This window comes from Gossypium raimondii, chromosome 11 (assembly GCF_025698545.1).
Source record: "Gossypium raimondii isolate GPD5lz chromosome 11, ASM2569854v1, whole genome shotgun sequence".
Taxonomy (NCBI): Eukaryota; Viridiplantae; Streptophyta; class Magnoliopsida; order Malvales; family Malvaceae; genus Gossypium; species Gossypium raimondii.
The window spans coordinates 7,287,139-7,312,827 of record NC_068575.1 but is presented as its reverse complement, the minus strand read 5'-3'; the positions used below and the strand labels follow the sequence as shown (position 1 = coordinate 7,312,827).

At 33.4% G+C, this 25,689-nt stretch overlaps 2 protein-coding genes and 1 long non-coding RNA gene across 5 annotated transcripts; 1 reads left to right on the top strand and 2 right to left on the bottom strand.

The window, feature by feature from the left end:
- The first annotated feature begins 769 nt into the window (after positions 1-769).
- On the top strand, positions 770-1,453 carry LOC105801269 (uncharacterized). The gene has a single exon (XM_012632586.1). The coding sequence runs from the start codon at positions 770-772 to the stop codon at positions 1,451-1,453; it is 684 nt and encodes a 227-aa protein (XP_012488040.1).
- A 2,024-nt stretch (positions 1,454-3,477) lies between these two features.
- LOC128034864 (uncharacterized) lies at positions 3,478-3,715 on the bottom strand. Its single transcript, XR_008190927.1, has 2 exons — positions 3,656-3,715; positions 3,478-3,580 (listed from the first exon to the last, which is right to left on the bottom strand). It is a non-coding gene; the product is annotated as an uncharacterized LOC128034864 (long non-coding RNA).
- A 10,977-nt stretch (positions 3,716-14,692) lies between these two features.
- LOC105761099 (DEAD-box ATP-dependent RNA helicase 10) lies at positions 14,693-20,690 on the bottom strand. Of its 3 annotated transcripts, none has more exons than XM_012578789.2 (14): positions 20,442-20,690; positions 19,800-20,011; positions 19,562-19,709; positions 19,396-19,465; positions 19,108-19,170; positions 18,362-18,436; positions 17,846-17,965; positions 17,265-17,306; positions 17,101-17,175; positions 16,144-16,290; positions 15,860-15,997; positions 15,607-15,718; positions 15,424-15,512; positions 14,693-15,062 (listed from the first exon to the last, which is right to left on the bottom strand). In XM_012578789.2, the coding sequence occupies exons 2-14, from the start codon at positions 19,936-19,938 to the stop codon at positions 14,946-14,948; spliced, it is 1,335 nt and encodes a 444-aa protein (XP_012434243.1). In that variant the 5' UTR covers positions 19,939-20,011; positions 20,442-20,690; the 3' UTR covers positions 14,693-14,945. The 3 variants fall into 3 exon arrangements, with proteins under 3 accessions (XP_012434243.1, XP_012434244.1, XP_012434245.1); XM_012578790.2 differs by having other exon boundaries at positions 19,800-19,975; XM_012578791.2 differs by having other exon boundaries at positions 19,800-19,958.
- Positions 20,691-25,689: the final 4,999 nt, after the last annotated feature.

Sequence of the window (25,689 nt, the reverse complement as noted above, 5' to 3'; positions counted from 1 at the left end):
TCATCCTGTGAGAATTCTATTATGTATGATGTTCCCCATGGACAGTGAAGAGTTTCGTACATTGCCTCATCCAAGTTACCCATGCCAAACAAGAGGAGGCGTTTATGGGTTCATGGAACGAACAAGATGAATTCAAAAGATGAAGCTGTTAGAGATGGAAGGTGGGCTAACATGTTGGTGTTTGTGGCGACAAACGGGTCATCTATGGGTTTTTGAGGTCTCCGACCGTGACAATCACATTGGCATTTGTCTCCTTGAAAGAACTTTTATCCTTCTCTCTTTATCTTAAATTCAAGTGGTATCCATTTATTTTAAAGATATAAATATTCATTAAGATCAAATATTGTGAAATGTGATTATCTTTTTATTTAAAGATTACAGGAGAGTTATCAATAATTTTATATCAAGATATTATATTATATTTTGTTCAACCATATCTTATTCATTAATATATATATCTATATATCGTAAAACCCACGTGCATGAGTGTATAAACATGAGGCTGTCAATCTGTGTAGCCTAGTATCACGTAAAATCCTAACTACAACAGCCGCTCTTTTTTTTTTCCTTTTAAAACATCAATCATGTTTTCACTTAATGGTGATGGCAGATGTTTTAAATATTCAATTATGTCTCAACTTCAGAAGACTAGGGTTGGTAATGGTAATCGCAGAGGTTTTAAATATCTTCATGATGATTTGGTTGTCGAAATACTAAGACGGCTCCCTGCAGACCAGTTGTGGTGGAGGTGTCGACAGGTATGCAAGAGATGGAATGCTCTAATCTCCTCTCCTTATACTTTGCTCCAGCACATCTCCAACCAGCATCTCCTTCCACTTTCTTTGTTTTCCATCGTCTAAATCGTGATCGGCTTAATCATAATGAAACAGAAAAACTGGATTTCTTTTTTACTCATGATGATGATGGTAAGGCATCGGTTTATATGAAAAGGGTCATTAATAGATCTTTAGTTCAACGTTGGGAGAATCAAATGAGGGATCAAGATGTTCGTCCCATCGCTTGTTGCAATGGGTTGATTTTGTTTAAATCTCCTGAGGTCTCATCTGAATTCTACATCGGCAATCCCATCACCGGAGAAATAAGAACTATGAAGCATCGGTACGAGAGAGATGGGTTTTGTGGATTCTTTTATCACTCATCAACACAAGAGTACAGGCTGCTCCATTATTATACCACAGATGGCACAAGCAACCCCTTTCAATATGATATACTCACCTTAGGCTCCACCAAATGGAGAGGCCTCCGTACCCTTCCTTATTGTCCCCGATACGGATCATCGCCGGTGATACTCAATAATAACACTCTTTATTGGATGACTGCCGAAATTCCCAACTCCACATGTGAGAATTCCATTATGATGTTCTCCATGGACAGTAGAATTCCATACAATGTCTCATCCAAGTTACAAATGCAAAACAAGTCATTGCCATAAAAGGTTGAATCTGTTAGAGATGGAAGGTCAGCTAACATGTTGGCGTTTGTTGGGACAAATGGTCAATGTATGGGTTTATATCGGCGGCCATTGGACTTGGATCTACCATCTCGATTTTAATCGATGTTTTAAGAACTATAACTATATTTCTCCACTAGGTCATGGTCAAGATAATTGCAAAGTACAACTTGTGAGTTTTCAGAACAAGGAATTGTTACTAGTTTGGCCTGGATTAGGGGTGTTTCGCTACAATGTATTAACCAATGCAGTGACAAAGATTGAGCTAGAGGGAAACAAGGCATTTCATTGCATCCAAGGGCATCTATTCATGCTTACACGTTATACCAGAAGTGTGACATCCTTGAACAACTTTTATCCTATCCCAGCTTCTCTAAAATCCATGCCCAATAGATGCATTTTGAAGAATATTGGTTCTACCATCAGCAAACTTAGGAACAAACTAGCTATATAGCTTTGTTAGTTTAACATTTCTATATTTATCATATGCTAAGGATTTTACTTCTCAGTTATTATATCTTTATTCATTAGTAAATTGATTAGTTTGGGTTATTGTTCTGATTAATTATATTCTACTCCTACCTGTAAAACAATTTTATTGTGTTTTTGCAGCCTGTCATGATCCGAAGCTCCAACTGGTAGTTTTCTCTTGTAATAAATTAAAAAAGGCACACTACACCAAAACAGGTCTTTAGCGGCGTTTTTTTAGGCCTTTAGCGGTGCTTTTTAACGCCACTAAAGGTATTTGTGGCGCTTCTACAAGCGCCGCAAAAAAGGCCGCTAACGAAAACGTCGCAAACGTTTGCAGCGTTTACAAACAAAAACGCCGCTAAAGACCGTGTTCTTTAGCGGTGCTTCGAAAAAAAGGCCGCTAAAGACCATGTTCTTTAGAGGCGCTTAGATAAAAACGCCGCTAAAGATCATGTTCTTTAGCGGCATTTTTTCTTAAGCGCCGCTAAAAAACATGGTCTTTAGCGGCGTTTTTTTCTAAGCGCCTCTAAAGAACATGTTCTTTAGCGGCGTTTATTCTTAAGCGCCGCTAAAGACGTGTTTTCTTCTAAGCGTCGCTAAAGAACACGGTCTTTAGCGGCGTTTTTTTTCTAAGCGCCGCTAAAGAACATTATCTTTAGCAGCGTTTTTTCTTAAGCGCCGCTAAAGAACATGTTCTTTAGCGGCGCTTTTATACAAAAACGCCACTATTTTTGGGAATTTTTTTATACTAAATTTTTCATTTTTTCAGCCCTCCTGTAGCAACAAATCAAAAGCAACCAGATCTAAACCAACCAAAAGCAATAAATTTATATAATATTTCAAATTAAATGAATAAAATAATATTAATATCAATAAATAAAAGTGAATTCATAGTATTTTTGCAAAAATGTTAAATGTTAAAATGATAAAAATATGTATGCCATACACTATGACGGTGGAAGTTGCGATTGAAACATCTTCATCATAATCTGAAGCTGCTGGTGGAGTTCGTCGTACTTTTTGCTCTACTCTACTTCTCTCGCTGTAGCCTCCGCTTCCCTCGCTGCCGCCTCTGCTTTAAGTTGTAGTTGGAGTTCTTCATATTTCCTTTGAACCTCAACTGTGGTCGCTTGCATTTGAGCCATCTGGTCTTTTAACCTCTGAACTTCAGCTTGAGCCTGACTCCCCGAAGCCATGTATTGCTGGGAGCTGGATCCAAAATATTGGGTTGGGCTAACAAAAGATCCTTGAAATCGAACCCGACCATACCTTTCAGGACCTAAAACTTCAGTAATAATCCGGTTATCAATGTCTTCAAGATGAACAGAACTATCACTAGAAGCAATCGCTTCGTACTCCGCCTTTTTATCCTTTAGTTTTTCCTAATAAATAAATCACATAGTTAGGAAGGTAATATTATATATTAAAAAACATATGCAACATAACAATAGTCGCATTACAAGCAATGAATTAAACCATTAGAAAATAAACACTATAAATAACTAAAACAAGTCAAATTGTATTAAGTAAACGTACCATTATTTCACCAGCTTCAGGAGTCATGGGAGATCCATCTTTCTTCCTATGTGTAATTTCAAAAAGTTGAAGGCGTCCAACTTTTTGACCGGACGACAGTTCCTACAATATAGTAGTAAAATTATTATTTAATAGAAAGTTATACATATTCGATAATATTAAAAAAATTAAAAATACCTCTGCCTCAGCTACACATGCAAAACTTCTCGACCCGGCTGTGTGGGTGAATTTTTGTTTCTGCCTGCTGCTTTTTCCAACTTGTTCACGATCTTACGTTATGAAATTTTTAGTACGTAAATAGAAAATACTATAAACCAAAATAATTACAATAGTTTGGAAGTACGTCATACCTCGCCTTTCTTCGAATGCCAAAATCTAACCGCATCTTCCCATTGGTACCTCAACATACCTGGCGGGACATTTTGCAATTTCTCATCGAGGGTTGTTTTTGTCTTATAATAATTTTTCTTCAAAGTACTTTTATTGTTTCTCCATCTTTTTCCCAATGCCTTCTTTACATAAGCATCCGAGACCTCTAAAGCAAACCTCACCTACAAAAAACAAAAAACAAAAAACACAAGTTAATAAAGTAAATATAAATGAAACTATTTCCCAAGCATTATAGATGACATTAACATTTTGTTACCTTAATATTATCGAGGGCTTGGTTTTTGTTGCTATCGGGCATTTGATGCCAGACTCGTAGTTGATAGGCAACATATTCGGATTTCGTGCTAAAATGCCCATGTATCCTGCTAAAAGTCGAGCTTCTGATCCAATAGGCTGACCAAAACTGTTTCGTCCAACTTTGACACGCTCGACTGGATCTAAATCGTATAACTCTCTAAGTAGCATACGTCCTCGACCTCTGCGCGTTCCACCATTTTCAGCTACAAATGGTATATTATAATATAAGAATTTGAAAAATAAATCAACTATAAGTCAACACGCATGTAAATTAAATGTAAAATTACTTTGAACTTCTGTAGGATCCTCAGCTGTAATCGGAACATTCGAAGATCCAATTGCTGTCTGTTGTTCAGTACTATTTGTTTCTGTCGAGTTTAGATCATTTTGAACAATTCTTCCCCTTAGAATTTTTCTTCTAGGCATTTTATCTGCAATACACATAAAATGGTTGACAACTTAATAACTAATTACAACAATAACATCACATATAAAACAGTTGAAATATATAATAAGACCAAGATTTAAATTATGATATTACATATAATTAAACAATCGTAAAATCTTACTACATCATTATTCGTAAATATCTTCATCGGTATCCTGACGAACCCATTGAAATTGTGCACTAGTACTAGGGATATTATCATTTAAGTTTTGTTCTGGAAAGGGCAAAGTTTCTGATCTGTCGTCGATGTTATCTCTACTTCCACTGCCCATGTCAAACAAGTCTCTAGGGATGTTACGGAGTACAACGTACCAACCCTCATCAGTTGGATCTTTTGAGTAAAAAACTTGTTTGACTTGAGATGAGAATACATACGGCTCATCTATCAGTTGTTGTCCTGTGTGAATCAATCGGTCAAAGTTCACCATTGTAAAACCAAATTGATCTTGCTTAATTCCACGAGTTGTATTAACATCGGCCCAATCACCACGAAATAAGACAACTTTCTATTTGCCGTAGTAATCCAACTCAATTATGTCAGTAAGATGTCCGAAATATTCCACATTTCCCTCGACAGGATTATTGTCCCTAGCACTAGCATAACTTGTATTTGCAGAATTGATAACTATTCCACAATTTTGCATTCTCCTCAACCTCTAGCGATATTTTGTATGAAATCTGAATCCGTTGATGAGGAACGCACTATGTCTTTTAACCACTCGATTTGGACCTTGGGAGAGCCATTTAACTTTGTCATTTAACTTCTTACACGGGCAAAGAATCATGTTCTCCTGCCTTGCATATTGAAATGCAAAATTTAGAAAAGTCTGTACTCCATTTCGATAACCGTCGCTTACCCTTGACAAATTCATCCAAGAGCGGTCCATTTCTTATTTCTTGACGTCTGATTTTCACCAGAAATTACAAGGGTAAGTTGTTCAGTGGTAAGTATAAATGAGTTATGTAAGTATATCGTATGATATATATTTATGTATTAAGTAAATTATGTAAGTTATGTACGTGTATAAGTTATGTAAGTTATCAAAGTAAGCTATGTAAGTTATGTATTATGTAAGTTATGTAAGTTATCAAAGTAATGTATGTTATGTAAGTTGTAAGTTATTATGTATTATGTAAGTTATGTGTTATGTATTATGTAGGTTATGTAATTTATCAAAGTAATGTATGTTATGTAAGTTGTAAGTTATTATGTATTATGTAAGTTATGTATTATGTAGGTTATGTAAGTTGTGTAAGATATTTAAGTTATGTAAGTTTGTATTATGTAAGTTATGTAAGTTATGTATGTAATGTATGTTATGTAAGTTTTGTATTATGTGAGTATTTAAGTTATGTAAGTTATAATGTAAGTTATGTATTATGTAGGTTATGTAAGTTATGTAAGTTATGTAATTTTGTATTATGTAAGTTGTGTAAGTTATGTATGCTATGTAAGTAATGTATTATGTAAGTTTATATAAGTTAATACGTAAGTAATGTATTATGTAAGTTTATATAAAATTTTATATAAGTCATGTATTATGTAAGTTATGTATTATGTAAGTTTACATGTAAGTTTATGTGATAGTTATATAAGTTTATTGAATATTAATAAGTTATGTAAGTTCTTGTAAATACAAAATTTGATTATGTAAGTAAATATTAATAGTATATCACTTTTATGTATCTTATTTATAATTATTTTTAAAATTATAATATATTTTAACAAGTTATGTAAGTAATGTAATATATACTTAAATTTTAGTAAGTAATATATATTTAAGTAATGTATTTAAAATTTAAACAAATTTTAGTAAGTAATGTATTTAAGTAATTTATTTAAGTAATATATTCAAGTAATATATTAAAGTAAATTTTAGTAAAAATATGTTTTAGTAAGTAATGTAAGTCATGTAAAATATACTTAAAATATATATTTAAGTAATGTAAGATATAAATTTTAAAAATTATTACTTAACAATATATATATATTATTAATAAGTTAAATTAAATTGTAAAAATATATTTAAAATATAATAAATATTGAAATTATATATTAACTTTAAAATATATATATTAATAAGTTATTTATATTAAACATGCAATCAAGTAATAATTTATTGAGAATTCATTATATAATCAATTTATTAAACATTCAATCAATTAACTAACCAAAATTGATAATTCATTGACATTCAATCAATTAATCGATCAATTTATTGAATAATCATAGATAATTAAACATTTATTAATTGAAATAAAATTGAAAATCGATAAAATTGAAAATCGATAATTATAAATACAGTATAATTATGAATATATATTCGAATAATTATAAAATTAAATAAAATTATATAAAATTTACCCGTAACAACTAACAACTATACATGAGAAAAATCAAGGCTATATATTGAAGAATACAAATTTTGCATCCTTATCAACAATGCCATTTGCAGGATACCTGAACACTTTTGAATTCATGCCTAGTGCTGAAATGATTGATGGGAATGGCATGAAAGAAATATGAAAGTAAATATTGACTTTGATTTCAAACATACAACCACTTCATCTAAAATTGGAATGCATGCAAACTAAATTTAAAATAGGAATAAATACTGCCAAAAAAAAGGAAAACATAAGTAAATTAGTACCAAATAAACAGGAAAAAAATAAAACAACTCTAAATCCATTACTGCAAAATAACAGTTAGGCACCTATAGCAATTGAATTCGGATTTCAGTTTGGTTATAACAAGTTACAACAAAATCAAACCAAATCAGAAATGATAAAAGGAAACCTATATATATTCATTATAATCAAACACAAGAATGGCTTTTCTTTAACAAAAAAGTTTCCCATTGAAAAGTTTTTAAAACAAATTCATTAGATATAACAAATACCAATAACTTTTCCACGTCATATATATATATAGTAGACTAAAGGCAAACAACAGTCTACCAGTTCCAAATATGTTATGAGAAAGCAGTGTTTCACATAAAAGAAACACGTGGTATGGTACCCACTATCAAACTAATCAAAACCATCGACTAATTTACTCATAAAGGACCAAATTTTGAGCATCAACGAGTCGAATAAAAGTAACCCATATCAGAACTAAGGACACAAAGCCACTAATTTTAAATGATGAAATTAATACCGAGAGCTTTATACCTTGGAAAGGGTATTGGCCAAAACTGAAGATGGAATCCCAAATTAGTAATTGTAGCGTCTTCTCCTCGGTTTCAGCCTTGGAGCTTCTGGAAAAGTTGGAAGATTGAAAGCGTGGGTAGCTGAAAGAAAGGAGTCAAAACAACAGTAATGAAGAAGCAACAGAGATACATTAACGCATGAAGAAAAAGAACGAAGTACTCGAACTTACCGATGGTTGCGGCGCCGGAGACGGACGGAGAATGTGATGCAAAGACAGAGAGGCAGAGTAGCAGTGGTCGGGTTTGAAATGTTAGGGATTAGGGGAAATTTTAGGGATTTGGGGGAGAATGAGTATTTGGGGGATAAGTAATGGAGAATCGGGTGTAATATTTGGTCAGAAGGATGGAAAAAATACGACGCCGTTCTCATCTAAAAAATAACCATTTGCGGAAGTCAAAACGCAGTCGTTTCATCAACAAACAGTCGTTTCCCAATAAACGCCACTAATAATATAGATAAACGGCATCGTATCAATAAATGTTAAACATTTTTGTGGCGTTTTAAGCAAAGCGCCACAAACTATAAGTCAAAACGCAAACATTTTTGCGGCGTTTCAAACGAAGCGCCACTAACTATAAGTCAAAACGCAGTCGCTTCATCAACACCAACACTTAAACGCCACTAATAACATTTACAAAACGACAACGTTTCAACAAATGTTAGAACAATTTTGCGGTGTTTCAAGTAAAGCGCCACTAACTATAAGTTAAAACGAAGCCGTTTCCCCAACAGTTTACCCAACGTTGTGGCGTTTCAAAAAACGCCACTAATACCATAGACAAAAACGACAACATTTCAATAAACATAATTACAATTTTGTGGCGTTTCATGGAAAGCGCCACTAATAGCAACGTAAAACGGCGCAGTTTCATTAACTCCTAATACAACTTGGCGGTGTTTTTAAAGCGCCGCGAATAGAGAAGAACAAAACGGCGCCGTTCCCCTTCCCAGTGATAGGAAACGACGCAGTTTTACTTAACGTTAAAATACTCTTTCCGGCGTTTTGTGATAAACGCCGCTAACGCCTTTCATTGCAAAAAAATTTTAAAATTTCAACAAAATTTAAAAATATTTATAATTTATTTTAAATTATATATACGCTAAGAATAGAATGCAAATATACTAGCACGTGAGTAGTCAAAATAGTGTCATCCAAGATTGAAGTTAAATTGATCCAAAATTAAAACCAAAGTTATAAAATGGAAAAATTAATAATAAAAAAAGGAGAGAGTAATACATTTTTAAAAAAAATAAATTCGCGTTTTAAACCTGCTTAAATTATAAATTCTAAACCCCAAACCCCAAACCCCAAACATTAAAAGTCAAAACCAAAAGTCTCAAACCGTAATATTCCTAAACCATATTTTAAGGAAATTGTGTGGCCAATGTTACTGTAGTACAAAACATATATTTTATATTCATATATTAAATTGCATGAATCTTTAGTAAAATCTAAATGTTCTTCAATTTTTAAACAGTATCCTTAAACCCTAAACACAAACTCTAACACATAAACTATTAACCCAAAATAATAAACATTAAACTGTAATCCCTAAAACTCTAAACCATGGACATTAAATCATATATTCTATAACGTAAATCCTAAAATAAAATAAAAATTTTGCAGCGCCACTAAAGTTCCCAATAGGCCTAACCTGACCCTGAATCTTTAAACCCTAAATCACTAACTCTTAACTTCTAACCCTTAACCCAAACCACTAACCCCGGCCCTAACTACTAACCCTAAACCTTATTTAATACATAAATTAAAAAAATATTAATTAATCAAAACCCTAAATCCTAACTTGAATCCCTAATCCCTAACCCTTAAACCTTATTTTATAAAAATTAAAAGTACACACCAATTAATCTAAACCCTAAAGCCTAACCTAACACCGAATCCATAAACCTTAAATCCCTAACTCTTAATCTATAACCCCTAAATTACAACCCTTAAATTAACCAGAATCCCTAATTCCATAATCTATATAAACGTTAAAATTGTAACTCTTAAACCGACCTTAAATACTAAATTAACCGTATACCCTAAACTGCATATATATTAAACCCTAAACTATAATGATAAATAATTAAATATTTTAAAATTAATACTATCGTATCTTTTACAATTATATATGAAATTATTTAATATATAAATTACAAATCAATCAGTCATGTACCTAAAATTTTTTAAAATTATTTTAAATAATACTATTTCAATTTTTCCATTTTTAACAAATATTCAATTAAAAATAAATTGAATTTTAATTAATATAAATAAACAAATTAAATATAAAAAACATATAAAATGATTTTGTGGCACTTTTAGGAAAAACGCCGCTAAAGCACTAAAAAGTTCCGAAAACGATACCGTTTGGCTTAGGTTTTTTGTGGCGTTTCGGGAAAAGCGCCGCTAATACTATCATTTAGCGGCGTTTTCCCGTGTGCGCCACTAATTCCAGTATACATCAAGAACTAAACGCTGTGTTTTGAAATAAGCGCCACTAACTCTAATATACCTCAAGGCCAAACTCTGCGTTTTGGTTAAGATACTTTGCGGCGCTTTCCACAAACGCCGCTACTACTATACTTTAGCGGCGTTTTCCAATAAGCGCCACTAATTCTAATATACCTCAAGATCAAACTCTGCGTTTTGGTTAAGATATTTTGAGGCGCTTACCACCAAACGCTGCTATTACTATGCTTTAGCGGCGTTTTCCTTAAACGCCACTAATTATAGTATACATCAAGACCAAAACGCTGCGTTTTGGTTAAGATGTTTTGCGGCGTTTAACGCTCAGCGCCGCTAATACTATACATTAGCGGCGTTTTCTTTACAAGCGCCACTAATTGTAATATACATCAAGATCAAACTCTGCGTTTTGGTTAACATCTTTTGCAACGCTTCCGCTAAGCTCCGCTAATACTATGCGTTAGCGGCGTTTGTTCGTAAGCGCCACTAATTCTAATATACATCAAGACCAAAACGCTACGTGTTGGTCTTGAGATTTTGCGGCGCTGTGTGGTAAACGCCGCTAATGATGTTCTTTTACGGCGTTTATTCGGAAAACGCCACTGTTCGTCCGGCTTTTTGCGGCGTTTTATTCTTTGCGCCGCTAATGCTCGATTTTTAGCGGCGTTTGTAATCCAAACGCCACAAAATATGCCGCTAAAAGCCTGTTCTGGAGTAGTGGCATGTTAGCTAGGGCTAAGCATCTCAAAATGTGTATGCTAGCCATTTGACCTTTAGTATCAATTATATATTAATAAGGAATAGTTAGTATCAATATTGTTATTATAAAAATTTAAATATATTAAAATACGAATTATTAAATACTATGAGAGTCAACCATGCAGATTATACTATATTTAAAATTTTCAAATAATCCTTATATTAGGATATGGCAAGACATTGATAACAGGTCATTAAAAGACTATATTAATGAATAGTTTTAGTTACCTTCGAGATTTTTGGCTTTAGATTTTCAGCTTCTTATAATAACATTTGTGATTTTTACTTTGAATTCTTTTAATTTATACATTTCCTCTTAACCACAATAGGGTTTTGTTTTTTTTCTCAGCAAAAGGATAATTTATACATTTTTTTCATTTTTATTTTACATATTGTGTATTGAATTATATTTTTATATAAAACAGGATAAATTTAGATAACATGTAAATATCATTTTGTATTGTTGTTAAGGTTGAAAAGTGTTTTTTTTAAAATTGTTTTAGAATTTAAACTTGTTTAGCAATTTATATAAATTATTTAAAATTTTAATTTAAACATATAAACTATATATATTAGAGAAAAATTAAGAATTTTTTTATTAATCTATAAGCTCATTGCTAAGTTAAAATTTAAAAAATTATTTGAATACTATGGATTCATTTAGTTGTAAAATAAATATTACTTGATAATCAATTAAATTTTTAATTGGATGGGGAAATGGAGTTATTTTGACAATTTTATATTCAAAAGTCAAAAACTTTCTTTTTAGCTTGGCATTTTTCGATTCTAACTCATCATGTTTTTAATTGCTTACGGTGTCGAAAAGGGCTTTTGACTTTAAAAGTTAGTTTGAAATACAATGAAGAATTAGGAATAAATTGACATAATGCATAAACATTGAGAGCTAAATTTATTATTATGTCAATATCATATTTTTGTTAGTCATTTAAAATTGATAATCAAAAAAGAAAAATTCGAATAATTTTCTTCTTGGTGAAAAGAGAGTAGTCTAGTTTCCTAGCACCAGACTTAAGAAAACTTATTGTTGAAAACAAGAAACACTTGGCAAGTCTTAAAGAAGCAAATGGTGTAACCCAGCAGGAGGAGTCTCAAAAGTTTGCATATTGAAATCATCTACCTGAGACTGCCCGGACATAAAATCAACAGCTTTGTTTGCTTCGCGAGGAACATGGCAGAAACGAATGTCCCATGGACGCCTGCAGAAATCAGTGATGCTTCGAATGATTGAGCATCATACTTGTTAATATCGTTAATAGCGGACAGGTTATCAGATTCCACGAGTACTTATCTACAACCTCTTTGCCACGCCAAAGTTAGCCAGTCAATAATGCCCCAAAGCTCAGCTTCATAGGCCGAGCAACAACCTATATTCCTGCAAAAACCAAATAACCAGTCTCCATTGCTGTCGCTTAAAAGACCACATGCTGAAGCTCGAGAGGAATCTAATCTCACAGCGTCATCAGTATTAAGCTTCGTCCACCCAAGAGATGATGGGGACCAACAAACCTGAAAATAGTGATTTGCAATCCCATGGCTTGCTGAGTTAAGAGAAATGGCCCAACTGGTACATTGGATCATTATATCACCTGAATGAAAATCCTGTTGCCTGAATATAACATCGTTGCGCTGCTTCCAAAGCTTTCAACACACAATGCTAAACATAGAAATCCAGTCATAATCAGAAAAAAAACATGAATATTAGTATTATGAATATTGAATAAAATCCACTCTCGAAGAGGCAGCTGAAAAAACAAATATTGTATATTAGACTCGACTAATCGCTTCCATATTTGACTCTTGAACCGGCAGTCTCTAATGACATGAATGCAATCCTTGAGATCTCTTCATAAAAAGTGAGATGCACCATCAACTACGGGTGAGCAAAATTCGATTTAATTCGAAAAGCTTGATAAAAAATCCAAATTTTGAATTAAAAAGTTTGAGTAATTCAGATCAATTCGAATAAAAAAATTAATTTTTTTAGTTTAACTCAAATATAAATTACATAATTCGAGTTATTTGAAAATCCAAATAAGAAAAATCAAAACTATATCTTTTTGATAAATGTTTACCTTATCTAAAATTAAAAGTGAAAACCATTATATTAAAAAGCAAAAATACATCGTTTTGATAAATGTTTACCCATCAACCTTATTTATTGAGTTAAATAATCTTGTACTTCGTCTACTAGTTAAATAATCAGTCCATACAATCGCAACATTGAGTATAAATAATAAAATTTTTTAAGTCAACTAGACTTGACTCGAAATTTTTTGACTCTGATTCAAAAAAATTTCAAATTGAGCTCAGTTGCTAAAATAGGATTTCTCAACTCAACTAACTCGAAATTTTTTTACCAGATTCGACTCAACTCAATTGAATGCTCACCCCTACCATCAACAACCTTCCTTCTACAGCAATCCTGGTTGCTAAGTTTTCTCTCCTTGAAAAGAAGCCAAAGGAAATTCCTGACCCGTTGAGGTGCATGAAAACGCAAAATTGAAACCCAGTCCTTAGATTTGTCATCCCAAGTGCTCGAAGCTATATAGTAGTAGGCGCCAGCAACTGTTGCTTATTCATTCGGTTCCCAAGGCCACACACACTTATCAACCCCCGCTAAACTGCTAGGAGGCTTTATACCTACCATGAAAATAATAACTTGGTGGTACAAACAGGTAGCAAAACGAGACCAATCCCAATTACCCTTAGCATCCATCATATCTTGTACTAAATCCCTTTCATCGTAGTTATATCCTGGTTTACAATGTTTCCAAAGCGGCACTAGTTGAGGGTTCCAATTATCAATCCAAAAGCTAATTCTACTGCCATCTCCAATAGACCATTTGGCACTGCCAATAATCAAGTCCTAAACTTGGGATAGAGATTTCCACACAAACGAGCATTGACTACTCGTAGGCATAGCTCAGTAATATTATACTTAGCCCGCATCACTTTAACCATAAAGAGTCGTGATTGGAAATCAATTGAAACCAAGTTTAATTAAGAACGATTTATTCTGATCATGAAGTTTCCGAAGACCGAGCCCACCATTAGCAATAGGTTGGTAGCATCAGTTCCAGCTCATAAGCGCCATTTTATTCTCCTCAGCAGTTTACGCCTAGCAATTTTCTCAATCTGGTTGGAAATATTAATCGGTAGCATAACTGACTGCATAAAGTAGTTTGGAATGGAAAGCATAAAAGACTTGACCAACGTCACCCTCCCGACCATAGATAACGAACGAACATCCCAATCATTCAGCCATCTTCTCCGAAATAAAATCAAAAGTACTCAAAGTAACTCTTTTATGAAGAACTAGAAGGACCGAAATCAATGCATGAAATATTTACTAGGAAACTATAACTTCAAATTGCTCATCAGACTTGAATCGAAACACAAACAAACAAAAAAAAAAAAATAGATATAAGCTCAGGCAACGAAATGAAGGACAATTCCAAACCAGCCTTTTATTATTACATTCCAAGCAAGATTAATGCATATCATCATGCATCTCATAACTTCCTTGTCCATTTGATATCCCTATATGTTAGAGATAATATGTATTGCAAGTAAACCAGGTTTCTTATTTATTATAATTGAGGATAGGGAATGAGACTGCTAAAAAATAAACTTTATAACAATAAAATAACAAATGCAAATGTAATTCTTTTCCTTCATCCGAATTTTGTCCAATCACTTCCCCATAAAAAAGATGGAAATAGAGTTCTTCCCTCATTCTCTTTCCAGTTTTCTTTTTCCTTAATAAAGCTAATTACTCAAATCAAAATTTAAGCTACCTTGAACCTAACAAATTAGTTAGAAATGTGGACCAAGTAGGTAAATGGAGACAAAAAGATAAGTAGGTAATCTCATTTTCTCTTAACTTTCTTGGAGGACTTGCCTTTGACGCCTAGATATCTCTCTATGTCCTCATCCTCATCATCTCCGCCCCTCCTCTTTTTTGTGCCTCCAATTTCTTTAAGTTTCTGCAGAGTTGGAAAAAAGAAAATTGTCATCCAAGAAAGAGTTCACAAAAATGCTTTGAAATTTCAAATAAACAGCAAAATCAAAATACTATAGAACAAGAAATACAAGCAAATGGATGAACCCATTACAAGTACGACATTCTACATGCGATTTAAGTAACTCTTCAGGATGAAATAAAATTAAGTATGGAACATTATCAAACATGGAATATAATGTAAAACACATTTTACTTTCACAAGCACAAAGGTTAAACCAGTAACAACCAGAAGTGGAAACAGGAACATAAAAATGGCGCTTTCCATCCTGTTTATATTCAAATCAAATACGAAAACATAGTTAGCTAAAAGAAACTTGGGTTACCATCTGTGATAGTCTCTTGGCTTCTGTGACACTTTCTAAGTATTGCAAGACTTCCTCTTCTTGAGCAGGATACTCAGGTAACTTTTTGCCTGGAATTCAGAGAAAAAACAAAAATGGATACTCTGTTGGACAAGCTACTCATCAACTAACATCCTAGCAACAAATTTAGCAACTGTGGCATACCAATAAGCTTTTCTATCTGAAGATACCACTCCAGCTCATACTGATTGACTAGTGAGATAGCAACACCAGATCTTCCAGCACGAGCTGTTCTACCCACTCGATGGATGTAATCCTGTACCCATAAAAAATTAGCCAAAAAAGGCAGCAAAGAATACCACAAAATTGTTGCGCACTTTATCCTTTTAAAACACAGATCATTTATAGGATAACAGAATGCATGCTTTTTCAAGGTCTAGAATATGCAAAAACTAACCTTAGAGTTTGTAGGGATATCATAATTAATAACCATATCGACAGATGGAATGTCAAGTCCTCTACTAGCAACGTCAGTGCAGACAAGAACATTACACTCCCCAGACTTGAACTTATTCAAGGCTCCTAGCCTCTTTGCCTGTAAATAAAATATGTAGGCAGAGTCCACAAATTATGATTAAAAAACAAAACTGTTTCTTTTTTTTGGGTGGGTGGGTTGCACTCTGCAATTGTAGAGCAAAAGCATAAACTATAAATTAGCATATCATTGAAGGAAAAAGATACCTGAGTCATTTGACCACTAATCGGAATGGCCCTTATATTAAGATTCCGAAGAATAAAAGCCAAAAGGCGAGTTGCATCACAAGTTCGAGTGAAAACCATAGATGTACAACCAGACATCTCAGTCAAAATATAAACAAGATAGCAATCCTGCAAGCACAGCAAAAAACATATATATAAAAATAAATGCATTTAGATATCTAGGAACAAAAAAGCAAGAATGTAGAGATCTTTTGTGCTTCATCCATTTATAGAACTAACAGAAAAGATTTATCACGAATTGATTACTATCTAGTTCCAGCTACAAAAAAAAAATTCCTTATTCAACAACAAAGCATGCAGAACAAAACACGCATAACTACTAGCACTATTTGAGACTTCATCCTTTGAAGTCTGCCAAAGACTCCCAGGCCTAGCTTATATGATGACATGTTTTCTCAAACTGGGGTCTGGTGCTAATATTAATATTTAACATGTCAGTTTCCAGGAACTGAAGACAGCTGAATACAGCTATCAAGAGTCCAAAAAGGAAAAGGATGTGAAATTTAGTTGTTCAAGCTATGGCACACAGATGTAAAACTTTTAAGATATGAGAATTGAATCACACAAATCATGGGTCCTTTTGCTGTGGGATAAGTTTAGAAGGTTCAAGAAAGATTTCTTGCGCACCACCCTGGGGTAACAAGGTGTTCTAGACCTATGACACATGCACTACCAACTCAAGTTATTATATATTATTTTTATATTGCTTTAACAAACTCAACGAAATTTATGACTAAAATCAAGTTCATCTAGTAGAACATGGACTAAAAAGTTCACTCAATCTTTTACAGTAAGTTTATCTCTCTCAAAAATAGAATTTCAGCACAAAACCATTATGAAAATCATCACAAGTTTGACAATCTATATCATAGTTCAAATCTTTGAAAAAGAATTTTAATGCTAAGAAGATTAAGCAACCTTGTACTTCGCAGGTATAAACCTGTATTGCTGCTTCAATGTGTCAACAGTAGAATATTTTGAGGCAGCTTCAATCTAAAAAGGAAAAGAACAAACCGAAAGTCTTTAGAATATTAAAGTTAGAGAGAGAGATTGCAGAAAATTTTTGCTTAAATAGCATCAACCTTCACAGGATTTCTCAGACATGCCCTTTGCAGCTTCTTCACCTATAAAATCAACATTGTAGTCAAACTTCCACTCCAAATGAAGATAGATAAGATCAAATTGTGAAAATACTGTTCCCTAATGGCAGACTAAATACGACAATGAGGGGAGAAAAACAAAAGCATCCATAACCACATGATCAAAGTGTATAATATATTAGATAAATTTTAGGTCCTAATAAGAAATCATATGCATACAAGTACTGCAGCAATAAAGAGCAGCCAATGCACTAATTCCTTCTTTTTGCAACGATTTTACTAACAATAACCAAGATCAAACTAAGCCTTTGATTACAATGTTCAGCTACAGTGATCTTAAAAGTCTCTTTTTTGTAGTTTTAATCCACTTCCAATGTGACATAAGAAAATAGTATATGGACATGTTTCTTATAGAATACATAAAATATTTGTTTCCCAGTTATACCTTTTCTGGTCATGGTCGCAGAAAACAAACATGTGCCTATCACGAGGAACAATGTTCAAGATAGTATATGGACATATTTCTTAAATAATAAATAAAATGTTTGTTTTCCCCCACGTACCTTTTTGGTCATGGTTGCAGAAAACAAATACGTGTGCCTATCCCGAGGAATAACATTCAAAATATCGTCAAGTGCTTTCTCAAAATCCTCATTCAGCAACCTATCTGCCTCATCTAGGACCTATCAAATACATGCAAATATTACTTCAACAATATATACATAACAAATAGTCAACAAGAAATCCAAGTTACAAGATAGGTAGCTTAATATTCATGCCAAGAGACATTGGCATGAATATCATGAAGGCGAAATTTAACAAAGTAAAATTTGGCAGTTCAACAACGGAAAATTTATTTAACAGAACCAGTAAGACATATAATACAATAGATTTATTAAAGCTAAAAGACAAAGGGATGCCTCAAGAAAAAGGGTGGAAGAAGAATAACAAAACTTTCATAAAATAAGACTTGAGTCATTTTAAAAACAAAATCCTCTTTCAAACTAAAATGTCACCATGAATATTACATAAAAAAGGAATTTGAGAAAAAAAAAAAAGGCAGAAGAAGAAATTCTTACCAAATATTTTAGCATGCGAAGAGAAAAACCTTTAGTATTGGTTAGGTGATCCACAAGGCGTCCAGGAGTTCCAACCTACAGGGCAAATTTCAATCATTCATAAAAAAGAGATTCAGAGGTATTCTGTGTTCTGACATACCTATTTCCACATCAATTGTCTATGTGTGTCCTAAAAATTGATAGCAATTTAAAAACCAGTTGGATACTGACACTTTTCTCTTAGGGTTTTACCTTTAAGGAAGGTTACTATCATTAAGAAAATACCATATTATATCTAAACAAAGTTTTTTCCATCAAAGTGAACACCAAGACACATGTGGTCTAAATAAACTTACAGAAATACCAAAACCTAAGGTACATAACCCTTGCCCTAATTCTTTGAAAGTGTATCATAAAGAAACTGGATATCCTTGCTAACCTAGATGACATCAGTATCATACAAGGGAAATTCATTCATTTAGTGCAGTCAAACAATATATCAAGATTAAAGAAGAGGACTATGATGGCCATAGATCAAGCATAAGTATACTAGATACCATGTAGCGTAATCTCTGCTACTACAACTTAGAGAAGGCATCAACAACTCAACACTCATATATTGCAATCAATTAATCCATCTAACTGTTATCTGCCGCTTTCTAACAGCAATCAAGTCTTATACCACAGGTCAACCAACCTAGATCCTTTACCCAAAAGTTACTTAAAAGTTCTAGATAATATGTCAGGGGGAGAACAAATGAACTTACAATAATGTGTGGCCGCTTCCCAAGAGCAATTTGTTGTTGCATTATGTCCACCCCTCCAACAAGCTTTCAAAGATAAGAACCACAATTCAAGCAATCCAAATAAGTTCATTTATGATAAGAAAAAATTAAGACAATTTTTGAAGCCAGAAAACAACTGCCATACTTTAGAATGTAAGGCAAAACTAAAAGCCAGTCAAATGAAATCTCAATCCTATTAGACAGCAAACAAAAATCATTTTAAAGTAACCATCTTGTTGACAATAGGATATAGTTTAACTGGAAACCTACCACGGCACATTTTAGGTTAATCCCAGATCCTAAAGCTTCAAACTGTTCAGCAATTTGGATTGCAAGCTCCCTGCAACAAAATAATAATAATGATTGAGCCAAACAAAATTCAACAAGAAAAGTATACTTTTAAGAACGAAATTAAGTAACTTGTTTAATGTCAGACCGTGTTGGGGAAAGCACCAAAGCAAAAAACACAGGCGCGGATTTATATCCTTGTTTCGAATGGCTTTCCAAAAGTGCATGCAGTATGGGAAGAGCAAACGCCCCTGTTTTACCAGAACCTGTTTGGGCAAGCCCAATCAAATCCTTCCCTTCAATGCGAAAGTACACACGAATTCTATTTAGAAAAAGAACAAAAGAATCTAATCAAACAAAAAAGTTAAAAGATAAGGCGGGGAAACCTCCGAGAGCGTGTGGAATGGCTTCTACTTGGATTTTGGTAGGAGTGTTCCAACCTAAACTGTCGCAGGCTTCCACTAATTCGTCGCATAAACCTAAATCTTTGAACGACTTTATCTCTTCCTTCTCTTCCTCAGCCATGTTTGTTTCAAACAGCAATGCTGTAATTTAAAAAAATCTCCTCGACAAAGAAAACAGAGAGGGAGTATGAATCCTGCAGGTACTCACTAAACTTATTAACAGAAACACACTGCTAACTAAAACCCATCGCTCTTCACTCATTGAAGGACTCAAACAGTTGCAATAGGACCCAAGTTAACTGCAGACCCCACGGTCTTTATTACTATTTAAAATCTTTTTCAACTATCGTATTCTAATAAGTTCTTTATTAAATAAAAAAAAAATCATTGTAAGTTTATAGAGTGTCAAACTCAAATATTATTACTTCTATTTTGTAAATTTGTTTCTTCAAATAAATAATTACATCAAATAAATTTAATTTATAATTTTTTTTTTTATTTTCAGATTCAATTGAAACAACAAGCATCATATATTTCTCACGGCATACTTTGAAATAGATTTAAGCACAATGAATCAGAAGGTAAATAATTTAAATTAGATACAGGTTTAGAAGTAACCTGTACCTGGAATTAGATAAGATTGACCGGCGGCACAGTGGGACGGCGACGGCTGAAGGCTGGAGCGGAGAAGGCGACGGCAATGGTGAACGTCGGCGACAGAGGAAGCAGCAGCTTGACCGGAACGACGACAGTGTCTTGATGGAAGAACGAGCGGGAGACAGAGTGGCCGCCGGACTGGAGACGGCTGTCTACGGTCAGCGGCTGGTGAGCTACACCTAGGGATATTTTGTGAAAATAGGAATTGATTTGGGAACAGGGTTAAAGGTAGAGCCGGCCCGACCCAACTAAAATTTTAGGCCGTTTGTTAGGCTCGGGCTCGACTAAAAAATGGACTTAAAATTTAGCCTAGACTTGACCCAGATAAAAATGTTAAAACTTGAACACGGCCCGGTCGGTAATAATTTTTTTTATAATTTTTAAAAAAAAATATAATACATCAAAAATACTAAAAATATTAAAATAAATGTTTCCCAACAAATTGAAAATATATTTTAAAAGTATATATATACTTAAATAACACTAAGAAAGGTTCAACTTAACAAATAAATGCCTCTAAAATAATAACAAAATTAACAATAAAACAATAGTTATACAATAACAAGAAAATAATAGCAACATAATAGTGAAATGGCAAAAAATAGTGAAAAAAATCAAGAAAGCAATAACAAAAAAAGTAAAAAAAAACATTCGGGTTATGCCCAGACCGAAAAAGCTTTACCCGAGACTCTGCCCGTTTTCTAAACGGGGCTTATTTTTTTGCCTAAGCCCATTTTTCGGGCCTATATTTTAACCCAAACCCTCTCACTTTTTGGGCGAACCTTCTCAACCCGGCCCATGAGCAAGTCTAGTTAAAGGCAAAAGGGATAGGTTTTCTGGTTTACAATTTACACGCATAGGGCAATAGCCAATAAGGCATAGATGGAGTAAATTTATTCAACCGGGTCTAGGTCAAAAACCTGTTACCCGAGACTTGGTTTGTTTAGAAAACGTGCCTCATTTTTTGTTAAAGTTTCTTTTTCGATTTATATATCTTTTCACTTTTCTGATGAGCTTTCAAGCCAAACTGAGTGACCCGTCCCATGATTAGGTCTACTCTAAACTTAATGTAAAAATGAAATCTTCATATATATATATATATATATATATATATGATAAATTATTTTATAGATTGTTCCCACCACATCATCCATGATCCCTTTTCAATTATTTAATATTTCAAAAAAAATCATATCATTAAAACACATAATTTTAGTAATTTTTTTACCCAGAATCCTGAACCCAAACCCTAAACCTTGAACCCTGAACCATTAATCTTGAATTAAAATCATGAACCTCGAACTCGAACCCTAAACCCCGAATGAGTAATTTCTTGAGTAATCAAAATGTTCTCAACAATCAACCTTCTTGCTATAAAACTAATTTGGTTAAGACCAATGTTAAGTATGACTTCTATTTCAGTCAAATTTGAGAAATAATCTTCTAGTTAAACTCCATTTATTTGTTTCAATCAAACACTGATTAGTTTAGATTATTTTATTATTATTTGACATATGAATTTAGCTTATAAATAGGCTCTTTTACAACCTTAGAAAATACACCCATTAGATATTAGAACTCATAACACATTTAGAGAATTTTGTGTTTACGTTTTGAGGGTTCTTTGTTTTCAGGTTTTTGAGGTTTAGTTTTTATCTCCATCTTTTTGTACTCTTCATTTCTTTTGCCGTTATAGTAAAATTATCTTTACCCGTGGTTTTTTATCCTCTTTGGAGGAGTTTTTCCACGTTAAATTTGTGTGTTCAATTTCTCAATTTCTTCTGTTATTTTTACTTATTTCTTGCTTAATCAGGTCAATCTCTAACAAGTGGTATCAGAGCTAGTTCAATTTTTATAAATCAACACATTCAGATATGGCAGCAACAATGTTTGAAATTGAGAAGTTCGATGGTGAGACAAATTTCAATCTGTGGCAAGTTCAGATGATGGCAATTCTAGTTCAATCTAGTTTGAAAAAAGTTGTTACCGAGAAAAAGCCTGAGAATTTAAATAAAACAGAATGGGAAGAGCTTGATGAAAAGGCTTTTTCTGCAATCCAATTGTGCCTCGCGAATATGGTATTGTAGGAGGTATTGATGGAGAAGACCTCATCTGCCTTGTGGAAAAGGTTAGAAACTCTTTATGCAACTAAATCTCTAGCTAACTGTTTAGTGTTGAAACAACGTCTATTTACGTTTCGCATGAACGAATGTGAGCTTCTTAGAGATCACATCAGTCAATTCATTACTCTTTTAAATGATTTAAAGAACGTTGAGGTTCATATTGATGATGAAGATCAAGCTATGCTACTATTGTGCTCTTTACCCCCTTCATACAAGTCTTTCAGGGAGACCCTGATTTATGGCAGAGACAAACTCTCGTTCAAAGATGTGAAGAGTCATTTGTTGAGTAGAGACAAACTCGACAATGAGCTTCATTTGGATAGCAAGGCAAATAGACAAGCTTCCGTTTTGATAGCATCAAAGAAACGGGATAAAAGGTGTCGCTATTGTAAGAAGTTAGGTCACGTCAAAGTAGATTGTTATAAACTGCAAAATAAAAGAGCTGCTGAGAGTAACGAGGAAGATGTAGCTGGTGCTAATAGAGAATGGTTCTCCACATACACTTCAGTTGAAGGTGGAGTTGTGCGCATAGGAAACGATTCAACTAGTAATGTAATAAGTATTGGTGCTGTTAAAATTAGGATACACGATGGGATGATTAGGACACTCTCAGATGTCAGGTATGTACCTGATTTACGAAAGAATCTCATTTCCTTGAGTATTCTAGACTTGAAAGGATGCAGAATCAACATCGAGTTGAGCGGCATTAAAGTATCTCGTGGAGCTCTCGTTTTGTTAAAAGGTAAAAGAACTGGTAGTCTTTATATTCTGGAAGATTCTACAGTGACTGGTGAAATCGGACATCCCTCGTCCGTTACAGAGTCGAAGTCAACTCGTTTGGAGCAGAGGCAACTTGGTCATAGGAGGGAAAAATGTATGACCGTTTCGTTGAAGAGAGATTCTCTTTTGGATGCAAGTTTTAAAAAGTTAGGGCACTGTGTTCGTGAAAATCAGACTCGGGTTAGTTTTGATTTGACAGTGTACAAGTCGAAGGCTAGAAGTCTTCCAGTTTCTAAGCACAAATTCGACTCAGTTAATTCCCTGCATAGTTCAAGATAGGCTCGTGGCGAGCTTTGGCAAAGATGGCGTTGTAGAAATATGAGTCAAGGTGGAGATTTGTTAAGTATGACTCCTATTTCAGTCAAATTTGAGAAATAATCTTCTAGTCAAACTCTATTTATTTATTTGAATCAAACACTGATTAGTTTAGATTATTTTATTATTATTTGACATATGAATTTAGCCTATAAATAGGCTCTTTTACAACCTTAGAGAATACACCCATTAGATATTAGAACTCATAACACATTTAGAGAATTTTGTGTTTACGTTTTGAGAGTTCTTTGTTTTCGGGTTTTCGAGATTTAGTTTTTATCTTCATCTTTTTGTACTCTTCGTTTCTTTTTGCCATTATAGTAAATTTATTTTTGCCCGTTATTTTTTATCCTCTTTGGAGAAGTTTTTTCACGTTAAATTTGTGTGTTCAATTTCTCAATTTCTTCTGCTATTTTTACTTATTTCTTGATTAATCAGGTCAATCTCTAACAACCAATAATACAAAGCATAATGCCCTTAGGCCTATTGACAATGACTTTAGCAATGAGCTTATAAAGCACTGTACATAAACTACTCTTAGTTTTGGGAATAAGCATAAGAAGTGTCTTATTGAACACAAGCTCCAAAAATTTGTCACTGAACACTTCTTTGATCATCCTGCACACATAAACATCCACAGTATCCCAATTATGTTGGAAAAAGTTGCACATGAAATCTATCTATGCCTACTGCCTTAATAGGAGCCATGTCAAACAGTCCTTTTTTTTCTTTATTCAGCATTAGAAATACAACAATTCAAAAAATCCATACCGTTGTCATTTGTTTTCGAAGTGCAGTGACGCAACAAAAATCTACCCACCACATTACTCTCAACCTTGTATAAGTTTTGGAAAAATCGGATTGCCTCATTTTGTAGAGCTTTCTCAACAAAGCACCACTTGTTCGAATCAAGTTTCAAAGCCTCGTTATGATTCTACCATATAGGTATCTCTAAAAGATATTGCTGTAATGGATTTAAGAATTCTTTTTATAATATTGGTCGATTGCATCATCACGTACAGAGGTAAAGCAGGAAAAAAAGAAATTTAGAGGTGAAATTAAGTTGTATATTTGTACTTAGTAAAAATATAATTTCACTCATGTACAGATGGTTATTGCAGCATCATGTTCAGTGGGGGTCGAAAAGAAAAATTTCCCAGACCAGCTCACTCGTGTTTATACATTCATTCTCCGTCCCCATCCTACCTACAACGTCTTTATTGATATGTTGAGAAACAAACTAGTAGCTTGTACCCCGATTGTAAGAGAATCGAGCAGCCTGAGGCCAAAAAGGTAACCGGCCAAACCTAATCTGAATCGATGTCATATGAATTTCGAGAACAATTTGCATCATGGACAGCCTGAATACATCCCTGATCAGTTCATTATCTTAACATGGGTCTTTGGTGTTGTATTGCATGGCAGAGCACTCAGACTTGGATGCAACTGTTTCAAACAATAATTATACTGATAAGGTGCTTATTGGGTGTTATAATCAAAATGGGGAATCTAAAATTGCGTCTGGTTTTAGAATTTTATTATATAAGGAAATTAATTGGATTGGAAGTCGAACCTTGGGCTGAATTATTATATATTTTATTATAATTATATAATAAATTCTGTGAATGTGCTTTATATTTCAGATAATATAATAAGTGATGTTCCGACAAGATAAAACTTGTCATTACAATGAGCAATTGATGTCACGACAAAAAGAAAATCGCCGTCTTGACGACGCATAAACCATGTCACGATGTGACAATGTGTTCCTCAAATTTCTCGATTTTTTTCTCTCAATTAAACTCTGTTTGAGTTTTTTATTTAAACTCTGATTAACCTAAAATATTCTAGTCATAAAAGCTACGAATTTCAAGTCTTAGTATACAGATTGAAAGAATTCTATGTTTTTTAGTTTGAAGAGTTTTTCTTTCAGGGTTTCGAGTCTTTTTTTTATTTGATTCTCTCCATCTTTGTACTTCTTTTATATTAGTAAAATT